This window comes from Haliotis asinina, chromosome 1 (assembly GCF_037392515.1).
Source record: "Haliotis asinina isolate JCU_RB_2024 chromosome 1, JCU_Hal_asi_v2, whole genome shotgun sequence".
Classification (NCBI taxonomy): Eukaryota; Metazoa; Mollusca; class Gastropoda; order Lepetellida; family Haliotidae; genus Haliotis; species Haliotis asinina.
In genome coordinates this window covers 41,918,209-41,937,439 of record NC_090280.1, presented here as the reverse complement: position 1 = coordinate 41,937,439, position 19,231 = coordinate 41,918,209, and the positions used below count along the sequence as shown (strand labels likewise).

At 42.8% G+C, this 19,231-nt stretch overlaps 2 protein-coding genes across 2 annotated transcripts in view; both read right to left on the bottom strand.

The window, feature by feature from the left end:
* Positions 1 to 18,349, bottom strand: part of LOC137291671 (uncharacterized) — a 41,263-nt gene extending 22,914 nt beyond the window's left edge. Inside the window, exons 1-4 of the mRNA XM_067823104.1 lie at positions 18,212 to 18,349; positions 6,554 to 6,643; positions 5,286 to 5,591; positions 4,411 to 4,544 (exon numbers count right to left, since the gene is read on the bottom strand). Of these exons, the coding sequence (XP_067679205.1) occupies positions 4,411 to 4,544; positions 5,286 to 5,591; positions 6,554 to 6,629 (516 nt within the window). The 5' untranslated portion in view covers positions 6,630 to 6,643; positions 18,212 to 18,349. The remainder of the gene's footprint in view (positions 1 to 4,410; positions 4,545 to 5,285; positions 5,592 to 6,553; positions 6,644 to 18,211) is intronic.
* On the bottom strand, positions 9,408 to 10,862 carry LOC137272655 (uncharacterized). The gene is made up of 2 exons (XM_067805048.1): positions 10,149 to 10,862; positions 9,408 to 9,992 (listed from the first exon to the last, which is right to left on the bottom strand). The coding sequence occupies exons 1-2, from the start codon at positions 10,860 to 10,862 to the stop codon at positions 9,408 to 9,410; spliced, it is 1,299 nt and encodes a 432-aa protein (XP_067661149.1).
* Positions 18,350 to 19,231: the final 882 nt, after the last annotated feature.

Here is a 19,231-nt window from a genome sequence, read left to right as displayed (position 1 = left end):
ATATCACAGCATGATAGCTTTCTGTTTGTAAACTGTCACACATAATAACTGACAATTACATTGTGCTATTCCATACATGTGTGTGAGTAAAAACAGATGAAATAAAACCCAGCTAAATTGCAATAAAATAAGCTTCACACAAACACAAGATGGGAATCAAAATCTAAATTTTTGTGTGGAGAGGGATGGCTTGTATCATTTTAACCATCACATAGAGGTGTGGCTCAACCACAGGCAAACTGTAGTGCAAATGTGGTTGCGCAGCGTAGAGAAAGTGAGGAGCCTTCATATATGCGAGCGAAGCGAGCAAAGGTTGGCAACACACTTCCTTCGCTTCAGTTCAAAAAGTATTTTTTGTGTCAAAATAAAATGTCGCTACCATCAAAGGTACACTCCCATTTCCTCACTAGGTTGTGCTCTCCGATTTCCAACCCCATATTTAATAGTTACTCACGTGAAATAAGTTTTATTCAAAATTTTAACTGCCACTCATGGTATTCAGTTCGTTCTTTGCCTCCATTACCCCTGCCAGCTTCCGGCTCAACGGAGTGAAGGAACAAGAAAAAGTAGAAATTATAAAGATACACCATATTGCCTAATTTTATCATGATTCTGTTGGAATGTATTTGTCTTAAGTGTCGGCGTTGTTGAAAGATCTTTTGTAACATTTATTCTACGATAAACACACTTCTGGCGTAGTGGACGTATGAAGCATGGGAGGTAACTCTTTATGTATTCCATACGGAATAACAACTTGTTCCTTCACTGCTTTGAACCGGAAGCTGGCAAGGGTAATCAGTAGAGGACGTAACGTGTACGCGAGACGGTCTCCCGTTACGTGTACAAGTGACTACCTGAGAGGGGGTCACTCATACGCGTGACTGCCTGATCACAGACAGGGAAATTCTGCATGTCACACAAAAACGAGTCTAAAAGTGTTATTTATGCAAATAATTAAACAAAATTTGCTATGGTTGTTGACTGTTGGTCACGTTATTGGATGACGTGAATGAAAGCATAAAAAGAGGAAATTAAATGGTAAAAAAATGACAAAAAAGTGCAAAATTTGAGCAAAAATTGACGATATTTAACAGAGAATTTCACCTATGTACATATTTTTCAGAAACTTTAATTTAGTATTTTCTGAAAGCTCATTCATCGTAGATTCATAATATATATGCAGCTTCCGATGCACACCAACGCACACCTGTTTGTTATTGTGTTGAAACATGTTTACTTTCTTCGAAACTGCGCGAACCGTCTCGCGTAGAAGTGACTGGGTTACCGTGTCATTAATGGGAGGTAACTGATGCCTGACTAAATTGCTCAGTCAAAACATCCGTCTTGTGTCTTGGACTGTTCGAAGCATACGTAATTTACATGGCGATATTTTTCTTGCGTTACAACAATGAGGATATAATAAATTATAACAAAATCACGAATAACATTTTTTCATGCGGAATACTCTTTTTGTTGGAAGTATAATCATTGGAAAACACGACCACTTCTACCGATGTAAAAACAGTTTTACGTTTTATGTTTGCTGCTATAGCAGTAGATTATAGACATTTGACGGCAATTTTCACCTGTGTGCACATTTCACACAAACATGATCTTTTTTTTTTCTGAAAGCTTGTTCCATGCAGATTTACCTCGTATAAGTACTTGTTCGTGTACACGAATGCACATAGGTGTACAATCGCGATGAAACACATCTACTTTCCACCCACCGCTCAGCACAGACACACAAACGGCCTCACAATTTCGTTACGCGTACGAGAGACACTACCCAGAAGCACGAACAAAAGTAGTCAGTTTTTGACGGCAATTTTCACCTATGTGCACATTTCACACAAACATGATCTTTGTATTTTCTGAAAACTTGTTCCATGCAGATTTACCTCGTATAAGTACTTGTTCGTGTACACGAATGCACATAGGTGTACAATCGCGATGAAACACATCTACTTTCCATCCACCGCTCGGCACAGACACACAAACGGCCTCACAATTTCGTTACGCGTACGAGAGACGCTACCCAGAAGCACGAACAAAAGTAGTCAGTTTTTGGCGGCAATTTTCACCTATGTGCACACTTCACACAAACATGATCTTTGTATTTTCTGAAAGCTTGTTCCATGCAGATTTAGGAAGTCTGCTGAGTTTGTAAACAGTTGCGACTATGATTCTCTAAGGAACTTTTATATGCTGTGTACATTTAAACACTGTGCAAACCGACTTGGAATGTTGCAGCATCTTAAATATTCTGAAAAAGTTACAGGTAAGAAGAGAAAGTATACTTACCAAAAACACTTCATCATAACAGTTACAACAAAATTAAGTCAATGTGTAAAAAGGGAGGGAAAACGGTGAGACAGTAGGATGTTGTTTTAACAGTATTAAACAGTATCTTTACCCAGTCAAAAAGGAAAATATATAAAGCAAACATTGGTATTTTGTTATTATTTAATTATTAATCATCAAAAGGGACATTAATATTTCAACTTAGCCCACTTGAAGCATGTACAAAATCGACTCCCCTCCAGTACCAAGCCAGTTTGTGCATTTATTGTTAGTATTCAAAAACTGCTTTGTTTCGTTTGCCTGCCGTTCCCAGTTTTAACAAACCTAACTGGTACACACGACCCTGTGACGTCATGAGGCAAAATGGCCGCATCCGACTGTGGAAAATACGGGGTGGCGATGAATATAATTGTGTTGAATTTTAAATAAATTTTTTCAAGGTAAGACAGCAATCGGGTTTTGTACCTAAAGGATAGATCTTTCGATCCGTGTACAAATATACATGCGATGCTTCGTTTTTCTGTGTTTCTGCAGTCAAAAACCTTCCCGGTAAAAATCGCCGGGAAAGTGCTCCTCATAAAATAGGGTTGGGATGCTAAACGTCGGTGTATGCCTTGGCAGGAACACGACGTTTAGCTTGCTGAACTAGACTGTCAAGTACCCCACCACCCTTGGGGATTTTACGGGACGCTTTAATTACCCTGCATCGTGTTCGCACCCAATCGAGGTGGTTCCACGGTGATTGAATTAATTAGGGGGAAGCGCTTCAGTTAGTACCGTGGAGCGCACCGTCTCGCGGACAAGAGACGATAGGCCGTCTCGCGTACACGTTACGTCTCGGACTGGTGATGGAGGCGAAGAACGGCCTGATGTACCACGAGTGGCGCTTAAAATGTTGAATAAAACATATTTCACCTGAGTAATTATTCAATGTGGTGTTGGAAATCTGGGATCACAACCTAGTCAGGAAGTTGGAGTGTACCTCTGATGGTGGCGATATTTTATTTTGTCATGAAAAATACTTTCTGAACCGAAGCGAGGTAAGTGTGTTGTCAACCTTTGCTCGCTTCGCTTGCATATATGAAGACTGAGCATATTCTCTACGCTGCGCAACCCCACTTACGATACAGTTTGCCTGTGGCTCAACACAATATCAGAATCTGTGACAATCAGACTCACACAGAGGAGTGTGGCTCAACGCTATAACAGCATCTGTGACAATCAGACTCACACAGAGGGGTGTGGCTCAACACTATAACAGCATCTGTGACAATCAGACCCACACATAAGGGGTGTGGCTTAACACTATAACAGCATCTGTGACAATCAGACCCACACATAAGGGGAGTGGCACAACACTATAACAGCATCTGTGACAATCAGACCCACACATAAGGGGTGTGGCTCAACTCTATAACAGCATCTGTGACAATCAGACCCACACATAAGGGGTGTGGCTCAACACTATAACAGCATCTGTGAAAATCAGATCCACACAGAGGGGTATGGCTCAACACTTTAACAGCATCTGTGACAATCAGACGCACACATAAGGGGAGTGGCTCAACACTATAACAGCATCTGTGACAATCAGACTCACACAGAGGAGTGTGGCTCAACACTATAAGAGCATCTATGACAATCAGACCCACACATACGGGGTGTGGCTCAACACTATAACAGCATCTGTGACAATCAGACGCACACAGAAGGGTGTGGCTCAACACTTATAAGAGCATCTGTGACAATCAGATTCACACATAAGGGGTGTGGTTCAACACTTATAAGAACATCTGTGACAATCAGATTCACACATAAGGGGTGTGGCTCAACACTATAACAGCATCTGTTACAGTCAGACGCACACAGAGGGGTGTGGCTCAACACTATAACAGCATCTGTGACAATCAGACTCACACAGAGGAGTGTTGCTCAACACTATAAGAGCATCTGTGACAATCAGACCCACACATAAGGGGTGTGGCTCAACACTATAACAGCATGTTACAATCAGACCCACACATAAGGGGGACGTTTAACACAGCATCATTGTCATGATTATATTGAATCTTTAATATCTATGAGGATTTGAAAGACATGTCTCACCTTGATGGTAATGTTGACATTTGGATCCTCTCCGAAACCTTTGCATAATGTTTGTGGACGGAAAGTTTTCTGGATGTAGATGCAGTTGTCTGATTTAGGCAGAGGACGTGCAGCAGTTGGGGACTGTCTTACATCTGAAATTTCGCAGTGAAAATTCAGCAGTGAACATTTCCCAAAATATATTCACAGCCATAAGTTACAGTAAACATACATGTCTGTATCCCATCACCCCTCCCCCACCTCACCCCAAAAACATGCACGCACGCACGCACGCACCTACCTTAGGGGCACTGTTACTAACTGTAGTTGACTGTGAGGCACATGCAGGTAAAAATTCCACAATCATCTCCCCTACCGGGAACCCATACACTGCCAGTTACTTGCAGGTCACACAACATATGTTACATGTGCTTTGTCATGGGATGGAAGTAAACGCATAAGAATAAAAACACAAAGATTTCCGTTACTTCACATCACCAGAAATCAAGCAATAGTTACCATAGTTACCATTTGGCATGCTCTAAAGAATACTGTCTATCCACATCAAAGCTAATATTCTTATAATTTCGTGAATATAACACTTAAGAGATGTGTTTGAAAAAAGTGAGTGCGTTAGTGAGTTCGGTTTTAAGATGTTTTAATCAAAACACCAGCAATATCACAACAGGAGACAAGAAAGGTGAGAGTGTTTGGAAAGCACTAATAACACAGGGGGACAAGTAGTTATTTACCATGCTTGGAACTAACACCAACAGAATTTGGTTAGAAATCTAAACCATTTTTTGTGTGATTGCCTCCACAATTCTGGATTGAAGACAATGATGTCATAGGGGTGAAGGTATTGTAAAAATTAATGTTATCAGTCAGAACATTACCATATCCTTTGATGTTACAGGTGTCCAAGAGAGGGTTTGTTAAATCACGACAATTCCATGTTCCAACATCACTTCTATTCAGGCCCTTTATGCGCATAATGTGTTTCTCATCTGAGCGAAACACCACCTCGTAGCCTTGAGTATTGATGAAGCATTCATCTTTGTTCTTCAGGCATGTTACTACTTCAATAGCATCTGGCCGCGAAAACCCGATAGACCCATATTCGCCAGTCATGTTACAAGTGACATTGACTGGCCGTCCAAAACATCCTACTTCAGGGCATGATGTACTGGTTTCTGCTGCATCTGTTGAGAAAAGCAAACATTCTGTTACCATGGTTACCTGTATTTGAAACCAAATAAAAACCAAGAACCCTTGTCATAATCTGGACTTTTTAAGCATGAGATGGGGGAAATATACATTAAAATCACATCCTTCATGAATGTACAATGTGCCTGAAGATCCGACACCAACATCATTTCAACTAGATGTCATATCAGCTGGAAGTCTAATCATGCTATTTGGAACAAAACCATGAAGATCCATGACTGAGTCAATCTTTAGCAGCATCTGATTGTCGTAAGAGGCAACTAACCAGATCAGGTTGACAGGCATGTTGACCTGGTTGACAGACATCATTGGATCCCAGTAGATACTGTTACTGGACCCCAGACTCAATCTGAGATGCTGCCATATAGGTGGAACATTGCTGAGTGCAGTGTTCAACAAGAAACTAAACAAACAATATAATGGAAACAAAATTAGGGCTGATTTGATCAGCAATAACACCAGGGCCACATCAACCTGAACTGTTGATCTATGATCATGTTTACCTGATGTACCCAAAGAGATGAACAGGAGCTACATTACTTATTCAGATGTGGATGAAGATGAGACTATGAAGCCTCTTAAAGCTTGAAGGGATGCAGGGTGTTATTTTGGGTGGACAGACACCAGTATGGTGCTGATTGACAGATCTGAATCAGGGTGAATATTGGAACTGAACCATCAATCAGCAGATACTGGAGTAACCAAGGGATGGGAACTGAACACAGAGTCAGTTTGGTTTGAAGCCAATTTTAGCAATATTTCAGCAATATCTTGGCAGGGGACACCACAGATCAGCTTCGTGTATTTGATCCAAGAAGGGATCAAACTCAAACCTTCAGTGTGATGAATGAATGCTTTAACCATTAGGCTATCCACTGCCTGAATCATGTGAATTGGCCACAGAACTCTGAATCCCCTCATGACACCAGATTCTTACCACTGACAAAGATGGTGACGAGGCTGGACAGCAGGAATAGAGTAACCATGGCAAGTTGTCTTGGTGGCATTTCCATCAGGTCACACTGATCTGAAAACAACAGATATTGATCTCTGAACATCAACAGATATTGATTCTTTAGTCCATGTTCGTAGCCATTTTTAATTAATAAAAGAACAGCATGGAATGATGTCTAGTAGAGACTCTGCCAAATTATTGGACTGTAAGTTTTATATAATGCCTATCTAGATACCTTTGGAACATCACTATTATGCTGAATATATGATATATACTGGACAAAAATATTTAAGGATATATACAGAATCTCACCCAAGCATCTACCCTTATCAAACATATTAACACAAACTGATAAAGCAACAAATATCCAAGGCTTGCCAAGGATATTTTTGCCTTTATCAACACCTGTTGATATAATTGATATCAGTAGACACAAGGGTAAGATTTATTTATCATGTTTATCATCCAAAATCATTCTTAGTTTTCAATGACAAGAGTCATCAGGAGATGACATATCCCTCCGGCCCCCACATGTTTGAAAGGACAAATAATCTGAGAGTTATTAAAATCTAAATATTTTAGATATTTAAATACTTACCTTACCATAGGTCTTATGCATATTACCTCTAGCTTCGCTAAACGAGATCAGACAGTCGTTGATTCGCCATCCCCTCGATGGCTACCTCATGTAATCTACGAATGTAGTCACGGAAGTGACGTGATCTCTCCACTCGCGCAACAGCGCAGAATCCAAAATTCACTTTTACCGTCAACCGGAAGGTCCGAAGAGTCCAAAGTGGGGAGGAGCATCCAGCGTTGGGAGGGAGTCACCGCCCTATGGTAAGGTAAGTATTTAAATATCTAAAATATTTAGATTTTAATAAATTTTTAACTTACCTTACCATAGGTCTTATGCATATGGCTTCGACAGATGGATGGTGGTGTGGACTCCAGAGGACCATCCCTCAGCAAACAGTGCACATGCATCAGGAGAACTCGGGAAAACCAATGTCAACGGTCTCAGGATAATACCTGAAACAGGACAAAGAGTAACCCAATAGAACTCCAAAGAAAAACCGACGCACCCTGGGGGTGAGGTTAATCTTAAGACCAACGGTAAGTAGTAGTGTAGTTACCTAATGGGCGGACGGTCGGGTAAGTTGCTGAGCAACCACCAATGGACCAAATGACTGTAACCCCTCCAAGTCCCTCAAGTAGTGGGATGCGAAGACAGTTGATGACCTCCAGAAACAGCCCTCCATGATCTGCGGTACTGTGCAGTTCCGATGGAGGGCCATCGTAGACGCCAAGGCCCTGATCTCGTGCGGGTTACTTGCTACCGGATGAGGCAGGTGCTTGTCGTCATAGGCCGCCAGGATAGTCGATCTGAGCCAGAGGGCAATAGTATTTCTGTTTACTTCGCCTTTGCAGGACGCGACAAAGGGAATGAATAACCTTTTGCGGGATCGTATCCTAAAGGCTGACCTTTTAATATAGCATCTGAGAGCCCTGACTGGACATAGCAGCTCCTCCTCAAAGTCATGATGACCCAGGATCGTAGACAAAGGAGGGATGGAAAATAGCCTGTTAGGCTGCCCGGGAAGCTGGTTCTTCGCCACAAAATCCCAAAGCAAACCCAAATGAACACGTCCGTGTCTTGACTGTTCAAATCGGATCTGAGTAATGTCAAGAGCATGGATCTCGCCGACTCTAGCCGCTGTTGCCAATGATAGTAAGAAAGCCGTCTTCTTGGAAAGATGTTCAAAGGAGGCTTCCTCTAATGGATCATACGGCGGCCCTCTGAGATGTTGAAGGACGACATTAAGATCCCAAGCTGGAGGACGGAACTTGGCCTTCTGGTCTTCCAGCTTGAAAGCTTTGAGAAGCGCAATAAGTTCCGGTATCTTGGAGATCTGTGTATCTGACTTGATAGCAAGGACAGAATTCAAAGCTGACAAATAGGTGCCTAAGGTACTGCCTCTGAGATGTCTAGAGTTCCGTAGATAGAGAAGGAACTGTGCCACAAACTGAGGAGATGCTGCCATGGGATCTTGAGATCTTTGTGCGCAAAAATTCTCAAAAGAGCGCCATTTGTCGTCATATAAAGATCGGGTAGAAACTCTATGCGCGTGAGCTATAACGTTCGCCACGTGCGCAGAGTAGCCCTTAGCCTTTAATGCCCTCTGCAGATGACCCATGCGTGGAGATAGAATTGCAGTGGATCCGGATGCAGCTGTCGACTGTGTGGATGTCGAAGATGCAACCACTCTGGAAGTTTGTAAGGGTCTCCACTGGCGAGCCATCGAAGATCGGGAAACCACGACCTGGCTGGCCACCAAGGCGCGACCAAAAGCAGTCGGAGGTTCTGTGTCAGTCTGATCTTGGCGATTACATCCGAGAGAAGGACTGGAGGAGGGAACGCATATGCGTCCAGGCCTTCCCACGACAGAGACATCGCGTCGACTGCCCACGCCTGTGGATCCGGCACGGGAGACACATACATTGGTAACTGGTGATTGAAACTGGTGGGAAAAAGATCAACCAGTGGTCTCCCGAGTTGCCAGCAAATCTGGCGAAATGCGTCCGGATGAAGCATCCACTCCGTCGGGGATGGTTTGCCGGGGCGCGACAGGGCGTCTGCCAGAATGTTTTTGCAGCCGGGAATGTGACGAGCCGCGATCACGATGCCGTTGCTGTCTACCAGATCTACCCTGTCTAACAGGAACATCTGGTCCAGAAGTTGTTTGGATCTGGTTGTACCCTGATTGTGAATCACCCACACGACCGTGGAATTGTCGGACGCTACCAGGAATCTGGAGTCTGTTAGAACCGGTAGTCAGTGGCGGACCGCTAGGATGACTGCCTGCATCTCCAGGTTGTTGATATGCCACTCCCTTTCGGCGTCTGACCACAGCCCTGAGGTTGTCTGGCCGTTCAAGTGAGCGCCCCATCCCAAGAGGGATGCGTCTACAAACAATTCGTGGTCATGGTTGAAGCTTGTCAAACAAACACCGGCGCAGACGTTCCACTCTACCGTCCACCACCTGAGGTACTGATGCAGGTGCGGAGGTAGAAGAAATGATGACTGGAGGTCGTTCTCCCGAATGAATGGTAATAGGAACCTCTGTAGTGGACGCAGCATAAGCCGTCCTCTGAGGGTGAGGTCTTGCGCCGACGTCAACAAGCCCAACAGAGACTGCCATTCTCTGAGGGTGAGAGGTAGGGACAGAGCTCGATCCGTAAAGGCGAGAATCTTCTGCCATCGATCGGGAGGGACCCTGACCAGATTGAGCCGAGTCAGGAACAACCCCCCAATGAAAGTTAACTCCTGCGCTGGTTCCAGTTGCGACTTCTCGATATTGATAATCCATCCCAACTGCTGAAGTAGGCGTGTGGAGAAGTCCAGTTGTTTGCGTAGCAACTGAGGATTGCAGTGATTTAGAAAACAATCGTCGATGTAAGGATCGAAGTCTATCCCCCGGAGGTGCAGAAACCGGGTGACAGGCAGTGTGACCCGAGTGAAAAGCCACGGGGCCGTAGAAATTCCAAACGGCAGCACTCGCCACTGGTAGTGTACTCCGTTGAATATGAAACGCAGGAACTTCCTGTGGCGTGGGAATATAGGAACGTGCAGGTAAGCATCCTGTAAATCTAGGCTGGCCATCCAAGCTCCGGGTGACAACTTGGCTCGGATCTGATCCAGTGACGTCATTCGGAAATGCGGGGGCTCGGCTAAATACAGGCTGTTGAAAGTCGCCGTGTTGTGAATCATCCGCATTTTGGTGGAGCCTTTCTTGGGTACCAGGAAGATGGGTGAATAGAACCCTGGGGAGTGATGGGGTTCTGACACTATCTCTATAGCACGTTTTGTTAACAAAATGTTGATGTTTTCTAGTATAAGTACCTGTTGATCTATTGAGTACACTCGTGACAGGGGAGTGGTAGTCAACGGCGGAGCTCCGGCTAGTGGCAGCTTGTAGCCGGCTCTCAGGATCTTGCAAACAAACGGGTCTTCCAGGAATGTCCAGTTGGCCCAGAAGATCCCTAGTCTCCCACCTACAGGGGTCGGATGAACTGGTACGACTGGGGGTGGGAGGTCCCAGTCGTAGTAGTCCATGGCTTCAGCGGCCGGAGTAGGGACGCTTGCCCCTACCTCGACTGGATGTAGATGGGGCATCCCTGCAGTGTTCTTGAGGCTTGCGCTGGACATCTGAGTCCTTGGTACGACCTCGTCCCCTCCCAAATGAGGAACGGATAGACTCTCTCCTGGGTACATATCTTTTCTTGGCATTACCCCTGGCTCAGCCACGAAATGCAGAGCCCAAGGCCTCGAAGGTTGACAGCGCCACTTCCGTGTTAGTGAGTTCAGCATGTTGTATATACACCGTCGGTATCTTATCATCAAAGAGGAACTTAGACGTAAATGGTGCACGAAGTAGTTGTCGTTTAAATTCCTCTTGCCAAGAACAAGCATCTAAAAATCCAGATCGGCGCATAGTAGTAGTCATGGCTAGCGCCGCTCGTAAATGTCCAAGCAGGTCATGGAGTACTCTGCCTTGCCAAGCAAAAATGGTAGTTAAATGATCCACCCTCGAGGCATTATCCTCTGATAAATCCAAGGCTGCAGCGGAGGTGGCTGACGCAAGCGCCGAGATAGGTTTAAGCATACATTTCAGTTCCGTATCAATAGCTGCTAGCTTTGAATCCTGAACTCTGTAAGATGACGGAGTAGAGCCTGACAACCTCTTAATTGAATCGTCTTGCACCGCCCCGTTGTCGGCAAAATCCAGACTGTGTACTTTATAATCTGATTTCTTAGACTTCGACGCTTTGATGGTTGGATTTAGGGATAACTTCGCAAAGTCCGAGTCTAACAAAGCTACAGCATCCGCCACCATAGGGTGTGGTGGAATAAGTAACTCGGGAGACAGGTGAATCGACGCCGGGTTGCTTGAATCAGAAGAAGGGGAAGGACAGTCCGGTAATCTATCGGCAATCCACTCAAAGACAGCAGCTAAGGGAAGGTAGGTGCCATCACTATCACCATCATTGCCAGGTTCCTCCTCATAATCTGGACAAAAGAACTGTTCCTCGTGATCCTCACAGGAAACAGAGGTTGATTCCCGTCGCTGACTAGAGTTGGAAGCAGAGTTCTTCGTATTAAATTCCTTGCAGGAAGTCCGCAGTGGTTCCGGCGATCGCGAACGCTGGGATCTAGAGAGACGCCGTGGTGATCTTGAACGAGATCGCACTCTACGTCTACTTCTGGTGTGTGAGTCTTCCTCTAAGGAGCGCCTTGGAGAGCGGGAAACAGACCGGGAGCGCCGGCGCCAGCTACGGTGTGGAGAACGAGAGCGCCGACCCCTCGGGGACCTAGAACGAGATCTGCGCCGGGAGCGCTCAGCCTCTAAACGACGAGCGCGCTCTTCATCCAACTAGCGCTGTAACATTTCTTCTTTAGTCAGACACTCTGGGGATCCGATAAGGAGTAGGCATAGGAGCAGGGTCCGGCAACAACATTGGCGCTGGCTTTGGTACAGGCGCTGGCGTCGGAATAAGCGCTGACGAAAACACCGGTGCTGACGTAAACAAAGGCGCCGGGACAGGCACAGGCGCTGGTACAGGCAACGGCGCTGGCGTAAGTCTAGGCGCTGTCGTTGGTAAAGATGTAGACGACGAGGTAGGGAGTACAGCAGCGCCCGGTGTCAAGAGAGATCGCAGAAGCCTCTGAACTTCAGGATGGGATAAGGCATCCGGGTGAGATAAGTCTACAAAGGCGTCCGAACGCGTAGGCTCTGGAGAGGAGCGCGCCGGCGTAATAGATGAGCGCCCCACACTAGGCGTTGATACTGGTACTGAAGGCGGTGGTAGATCCTGGTCGTCAGGTAAAGATCCCAAGGAAGACGCTGGCGACGACATTCTTCTCTTACGTTGTGTAAAACGTTTCCTCCGAACCGCCAAAAAGGTCTTGAAATCGGCGAGAGATAACGCTTGACAGTGTAGGCACCGATTATCAATGGAGCAAACAGCGGACGCACAATCCAGACACCAGGGATGTGGGTCTTTGGCTGACTTCTGCCCCTTGCAGATAGTACAAAAGTGTCGAGTCATACACAGAAACTGTAACAGACAAGAAACCAAGACTTGACGACATGTTGATACAATGCTAGGAGAAAAAAACCCTACATAAAAATGTAGAAAGTAGTTGCACCCCTACATAAAAAATAGACACATCCGTAAGTGCGGGGCAGCGAAAAACAACAACCACAATGGCTGCCTTCGCTACGCTGAAATTCATGGCAGAAGAGGGTATGATAAATACCGAAAACACAAGTGAAAATGACCAAGCATGGGCAAAAACATGAAGGGCAAACAACCAACTAGATGAACTACCCCCACGGACGCCATGCCGTTCTCACATACGACACGGACAAGCCATGCCTGAGTGAGAAAAGAACAACACGAGGTAGCAAGGTAAGCACATTAAATGCTTGTATGACTTGACTTTGATACATAATGAGGGGATACAAACCATACCTACCAAGGAGTAGCAACTTTATTGAAACTACACACAGTAGAAAAACTGCAAACCAACACGTCCGTTCGCACGAACGCTAAAGGTAAAAGTGAATTTTGGATTCTGCGCTCTTGCGCGAGTGGAGAGATCATGTCACTTCCGTGACTACATTCGTAGATTACACGAGGTAGCCATCGAGGGGATGGCGAATCAACGACTGTCTGATCTCGTTTAGCGAAGCTAGAGGTAATATGCATAAGACCTATGGTAAGGTAAGTTAAAAATTTACTCATTACTCATTGAATTGTTTCCATGGAATTCATGAAAATTATAAATGCCACATATCTGTAACCAGCAAAGTCACAATTTCATATATCTGCCAAGATCTGTTGAAAGATATGAAATGGTTTTCGAGTTGTGCTCTGGGAATGAAGCCCACCCCTGCATTTTGAGACTAAGTCTGAAACGTTTCAATGGAAATCAAGAAAATAATAAATCACAAAAACCTTTAAAAAACCAAAAGGCACCACTTTGGGGTCTGCCACACATATCTAGAAAGTTTTACTAACAGTTGTTAAGCAGTTTTTGAGTTCTGCTCTGGAAATGAAACACACTTCTCACTTTTCAGGATAGGTACAAAACGTTTCCAAGGAATAAATCACAAAAACCTGTAAATACTAAAAGGCACCACTTCAGCTTCTGACTGATATATCTACCAAGTATTGCAGAAAAATACTGAACGGTTTTGAGTTCTGCTCCGGAAACGAAACATACCTCTCAATTTTAAGACTATGTCCGAAACGTTTCCATGGAAAGCGAGAAAATAATAAATCACAAAAACCTGTATCTACCAAAAGGCACCACTTTGGGGTCTGCCACACATATCTAGAAAGTTTTACGAACAGATATTAAGAAGTTTTTGAGTTCTGTTCTGGAAACAAAACACACCTTCCACCTTGGGGACTGGGTCCAAAATGTTTCCATGGAAACCGAGAAAATAATACATTACAAGATCCTGAACATAGCAAAAGGCACCACTTCAGCTTCTGAACGATATATCTACCAAGTTTTGCAGAAAAATACTGAACGGCTTTTGAGTTCTGCTCCGAAAACGAAGCCCACCCTACCATATGGCTAACACCAAAATGTTCCATGGAAAAAAAAAAAAAAAAATATAAATGCCAAAAATCTGTAAATAGCAAAAGGGACAACCATAGGCACTGCTATTAGATTTACAGTGCAGCAATGTCATAGCATTGTGATGTCATCAACTTCATGACATCATAGCATTGTCAGGGCATCGTGCAGTATCTACTGTCAAGATATCTGCTAGGAGATATCGTCTGATCTCACGCAACACAGTTTTGGGTGATCAATGTAAATTTTGAAATTATGAATGATCTATTTATTCACTGACACACTGATGAAATATCAATCATAAAAATACCAATATCCCTAACTTATTTTGTCCAGCATATATCTGTGAGACGAGTGCTTGGTTTCTCGAAGATGAGGACCTCAGATCAGGTAGTTTTGTACTAGCATCAGGACCATGATTTTTAAATTTCATTTCACAATAATGAATAATGCTAAGTCTCAGCAGGGCCTAGATTTCAAGGCAATGTTAATGCATGGCACTTACGACTATCTAAGTGCTAAGAGAGCTTTGAAAATCTAGATCCTGGGCTCCTGATCATTCTTCAACATCAGGAGTGTGTAATCGTTCTTGTTTCAATATTAGAATTTGGAGCACTGGAAAACCTTATGACTACATTTAGACTACTTAGAGCACTGAATGTATGTTAATGGCATATCAGTAATATTCTGTTTTGTTTCACATATGCACCTCTTGGTAATGCTTCCTGTTGGAACCATTGGTGAATAGCTAATCTATCGTCACTATAAATTTTGTTCCATTATGTTCAGAAACAAAGAGGAACATTGTCAAAAACCTCTAAAAAATGGTAATAACTGGTTGCTAGCCAGGAATGGTCTTTACTGACAAAAAGGGTAACAAAACCAAAACACAATTTGTTTTCATTGTTTTTATGCCCCTATTACACTTAATAAATTGCAAAAGAGAAATGTAGAGCATTTAAAAGAAATACTACTTTACTGGTGATTTTTCTTGTTCCCCACCTTGCCTTTAGCTTTCATCAGAACTGAAATTCATAATACAAACATCCATAAACTGGTCTGAACTTAACGTGACCAAAAACTATTTTGTTTTGTTACCTTGTGTTCAAATGAACAGAAGTTCCACATGTTTGGTTAAAATCATGATATTAGTAATCTTGATGAAATTCTAAATAATTTTTATATTTAAACTATTTAGATTCATTACCAGTCTTAAGTAAACATTTGACAGTGTCATTTGCTTGTACCATGTGCACCTTTCAGTGAATTCGTAGACCAGACTGGTTTGTAGACGTGGAAATCTGGTGGATTCATAGGCGGATTGAGCAGTGGACTACTTGTAGATGCTGGTTAAATGGGGAAACTTGAACATAATTGATGATGAATATCGATATTATGTCTTTAGTTTAAACAAAATGTGTTTGATTTTTTTAAAAATAAAAAACATATACTAAGTAAGTATGATCAGTGTTAACAAAAAATAAAACATGTTTCGCAGTGGGCCAGGTTCAACAAATTCCTCTGCCCATGGGATGACTTCCAGACACCTAACATAATAAACCAAAAAAATATATTAGGTAAGTATGATCAATATTCAGCTATGCTAACAAGCCCAGAAGTAGCAGTAGAGAAGAATGATAAGGTGGCTTGGTCGCCAACAGTAATGAACAAAACACTTAGGAGATAAACATCATGTGTTGGTCATTTTCCGGGTGTCATTGAGTATTTGAAACACGGGAATGCATTTGGAACCGACGGCGTCAGCCGGAGGTTTCAAATGAAATATTACCGTGCTTCAAATACTCAATAACACCCGGAAAATGACCAACACATGACGTTTATCGACATTGTAAACACAAAAGTAAACCAAAGGGTTTTAGTGTCTGCACTCGTTTACATCGAATACGGATACAGCAGTGAAGTGTCATCAGCTGGCCGTTTCAGCTGGTTCCCATGGTAGCATCTGGAGCTGCTCATTTGTGACGTCATTCTAACTTTACGTCACAATATGATTTGAATGACGTCACCACTGTTGATGACACAACAAAACAACTGTTTACGTGTCAATACGCGGTGAATAGTCTTTCAGTTTCCGGGAATCTAATACCATTTAATCATGTTTTTCAACCAATCAGATTACAGAACACAGTGACTTTTGGTTTACAATACCATTTAATCATGTTTTTCAACCAATCAGATTACAGAACACAGTAACTTTTGGTTTACAATGCCCATTAAACAAATAAAACACCTCATCACTTCCTACTTAACAATAAAAACAACAGAACTGAGACAAGCCCAGAAGTAGCAGTGGAGAAGAAAGATAAGGTGGGTCACCAACACGTTTAGAGTCTGATCATTTCCCCATTTACCTCTTGATGAACATGCAATAGACATAGGTTCTACACATGCAGTTGACACTTTGACGAGTCATACAGGATTCAGCTACTGACACTGGTGTGCTCTCATGGTGTAATCCGTTTTTGCCCACTATGTAGTTTAAATGCTTTTGAAAATGAAATTTATTTTATTTTTGCTTGTCACAATATACATCTTAAATATTTTCTGCATTTACAAGTGGGCACTATCAGTTGCAGAGATGCTTTTGAAAGAATGCTACAGTCCTCTGATGTCTTACTGCTAAAAAACATAGCACATTTTGTGTAGGATGCTGTCAAACTACGATCATCGTATTTTTCAAATTTAGGAAATGTAACTCCAATTGTAAATATTTGCATGTAATATGTACATGGGCCTGAGGTCCTATTGCTGAAATAAGAAAAGATATAGGAAAATGTTTGGTCAATCTTCAATTACACTTTTCTTGTCCTTATCTGTTCTTAGTTTTGTATCACTGACAGCAAAGCATAACAACTTCGTTCCAAGTGATTAGCAAAATTAATATGTTTCCAGAATATGATTATCTGATTATTAAATTTATTTATACAGTTCTATGAAATCACTGTATGCGGACCATATTCACTGGGCTACAAATTCACTGCGTCTATGAATTGGTTCAGCCTTTGAAAATGTTGAAAACACTCTCGCTCCCATGTGCCATAGCAACATCATAATGTGACAGGATGACATGAGTTTTCTACATTTGCACTTTAAGTTTTTATTCTTCAGTTTCACCTACATTAAATATTCAGTTAAGTATATATTAAACATTTCATGCCTCTAATAATTGTAATTAATTACAATAATGATCTATATGTAGGATTTGCTACAATGTGTGGGTCAAACGATTAAAACTGGGACTGCCTCGATCATATAAAAGTTGCGATTATGTGCCAACAGAAATGACAAACAGCCCATCAGTCAACTGAATTACACATAAAATGCCAGATCTAAGTGGGAGCTCATAACTCCAATAGTGACATGGGTCCGAATCTCCAGTGATAACTGTAATACATGTTGCACGAACTGGAACACTAGGAAAGTGTCCCCTTAGCCTCAGTGCCAATGCCAGAGTGGTACGAGATGATGTAAGCCTCATTATGGAGTCATTCTCCACTGTTCTGACTGGGGACACGCATTTACTTCGGAAAATATGGCGTTGGGAAAGAGTTCCTTCCGTTCCCCCATATTCTTCCTTCCGCAGATAAACAGAGCCAATACTAAGTGGTTCAATCTTTTATACTGTACTCATTTTGGGGTGTTCAGTTATTGTTGTGAATCCTCTAGTAGTCTGCGATCTCGTTATATCGCGGTACATGACATGTTAGGTTTTGTTACAAATTCAAGTATATGTCAATTTGTGAATAATATTTGCGATGGGGGTACGAGAGGAGCTCTTGGGGCTGAACTCTTACCTGGCGTTGCTGTTTATGTGAAAATTATATATTTTAAGTAACAGAATTATAGTAGTGACATGTTCAACAGCATTGTCAGAATATATCGTTCACTTGTCTCATGGACCGTAGTCTAGTGAAAACTGTCAGGCTATTCCTTTGCTGAGATGTTGGGGGAAAAGATAGACTTACCAACAGCAGAATAACTGCTATCTTCTAAGATCAAACGTCTTCCTCAAACATACAGTATATCCCAAGTATTTCTTACTTTTGCTTTCTAATGGACGAGTAACTTCCTATGACATACCTAAACTGGTTCTGGCTCACTTTAAGCGCCCCGTTTGTGTATTGTCGTATGTGAGACGGGGCCTAGCTATGACATCAACATGCTGCATGGATCTCTGGGTAAAGGGAGACTCCTCACAGCGACAGCGTCAATTACACGCGCAGGGATGGAGTTTGGGCTCAAGCGTTTTCCGTGTTTTAAGTGCCTTTGTCGTCAACAAGTCATTGTTCGAAGTACAGTGAAAAACAAGAAAGGAAGAGAGAGAGGAGCTTGGTTCGGTATACAGCAACTGGAAAGAGTGTGAACGTTTCCTTGTATCTGAGATGAATGATATGTCTGTTATATAGTATTTTGTGTAGTTAATGTTGAAGGTTACGTACCCATAATTAACCGATATGACATGGGTGGCCGAAAGAAAGAAATATTTTACTATATATTATCACGTATGAGATAGCCACTGCCCCGCTATCCCGTGGCTAGTAAAAATCATGTCGGGCAAGTAAACCGTCACATTAACTGGCCAGACTGGCTAGCGACTTTTCATGGGGTCATTTTGCAAACACACCAATCTCTTTTATATGTTATGGTATGAAACACTTACAGACCATAATTATTGAGAAAATCTTTGTTTTTTTCTAATGATGCTAAGATTGGAAAAAGGGCTTCCACTATGCACTAAGCATACTAAATAAGGGAGACAACCCTTGAAGGCTTAGAAGGCAGCTCATTACGTCAAGAGTTATCTCCCTTGTCTGAGCAGACGGCTTCCTGTGTTGACATGGCAGACACAGCAAAAATAACCTGGTTTCCGCAGTGCGGAAACCTGATGGAAAGTGGACTGAAACTTAAGTTTCCACCAAGAATCCAGTGAGTTTCCGTTCTTTTACACTGAGTTTCCGCAATGACGGAAACTGTCAATTACCCAC

Bases quoted from the DNA above. Each gene is read 5' to 3' on its own strand.
- LOC137272655 (XM_067805048.1), bottom strand. From the start codon at position 10,862: ATGCCAAGAAAAGATATGTACCCAGGAGAGAGTCTATCCGTTCCTCAT. The intron at 9,993-10,148 runs GTACACTACCAG...TGCAATCCTCAG, and splicing joins TGCGTTTCATATTCAACGGA to TTGCTACGCAAACAACTGGA.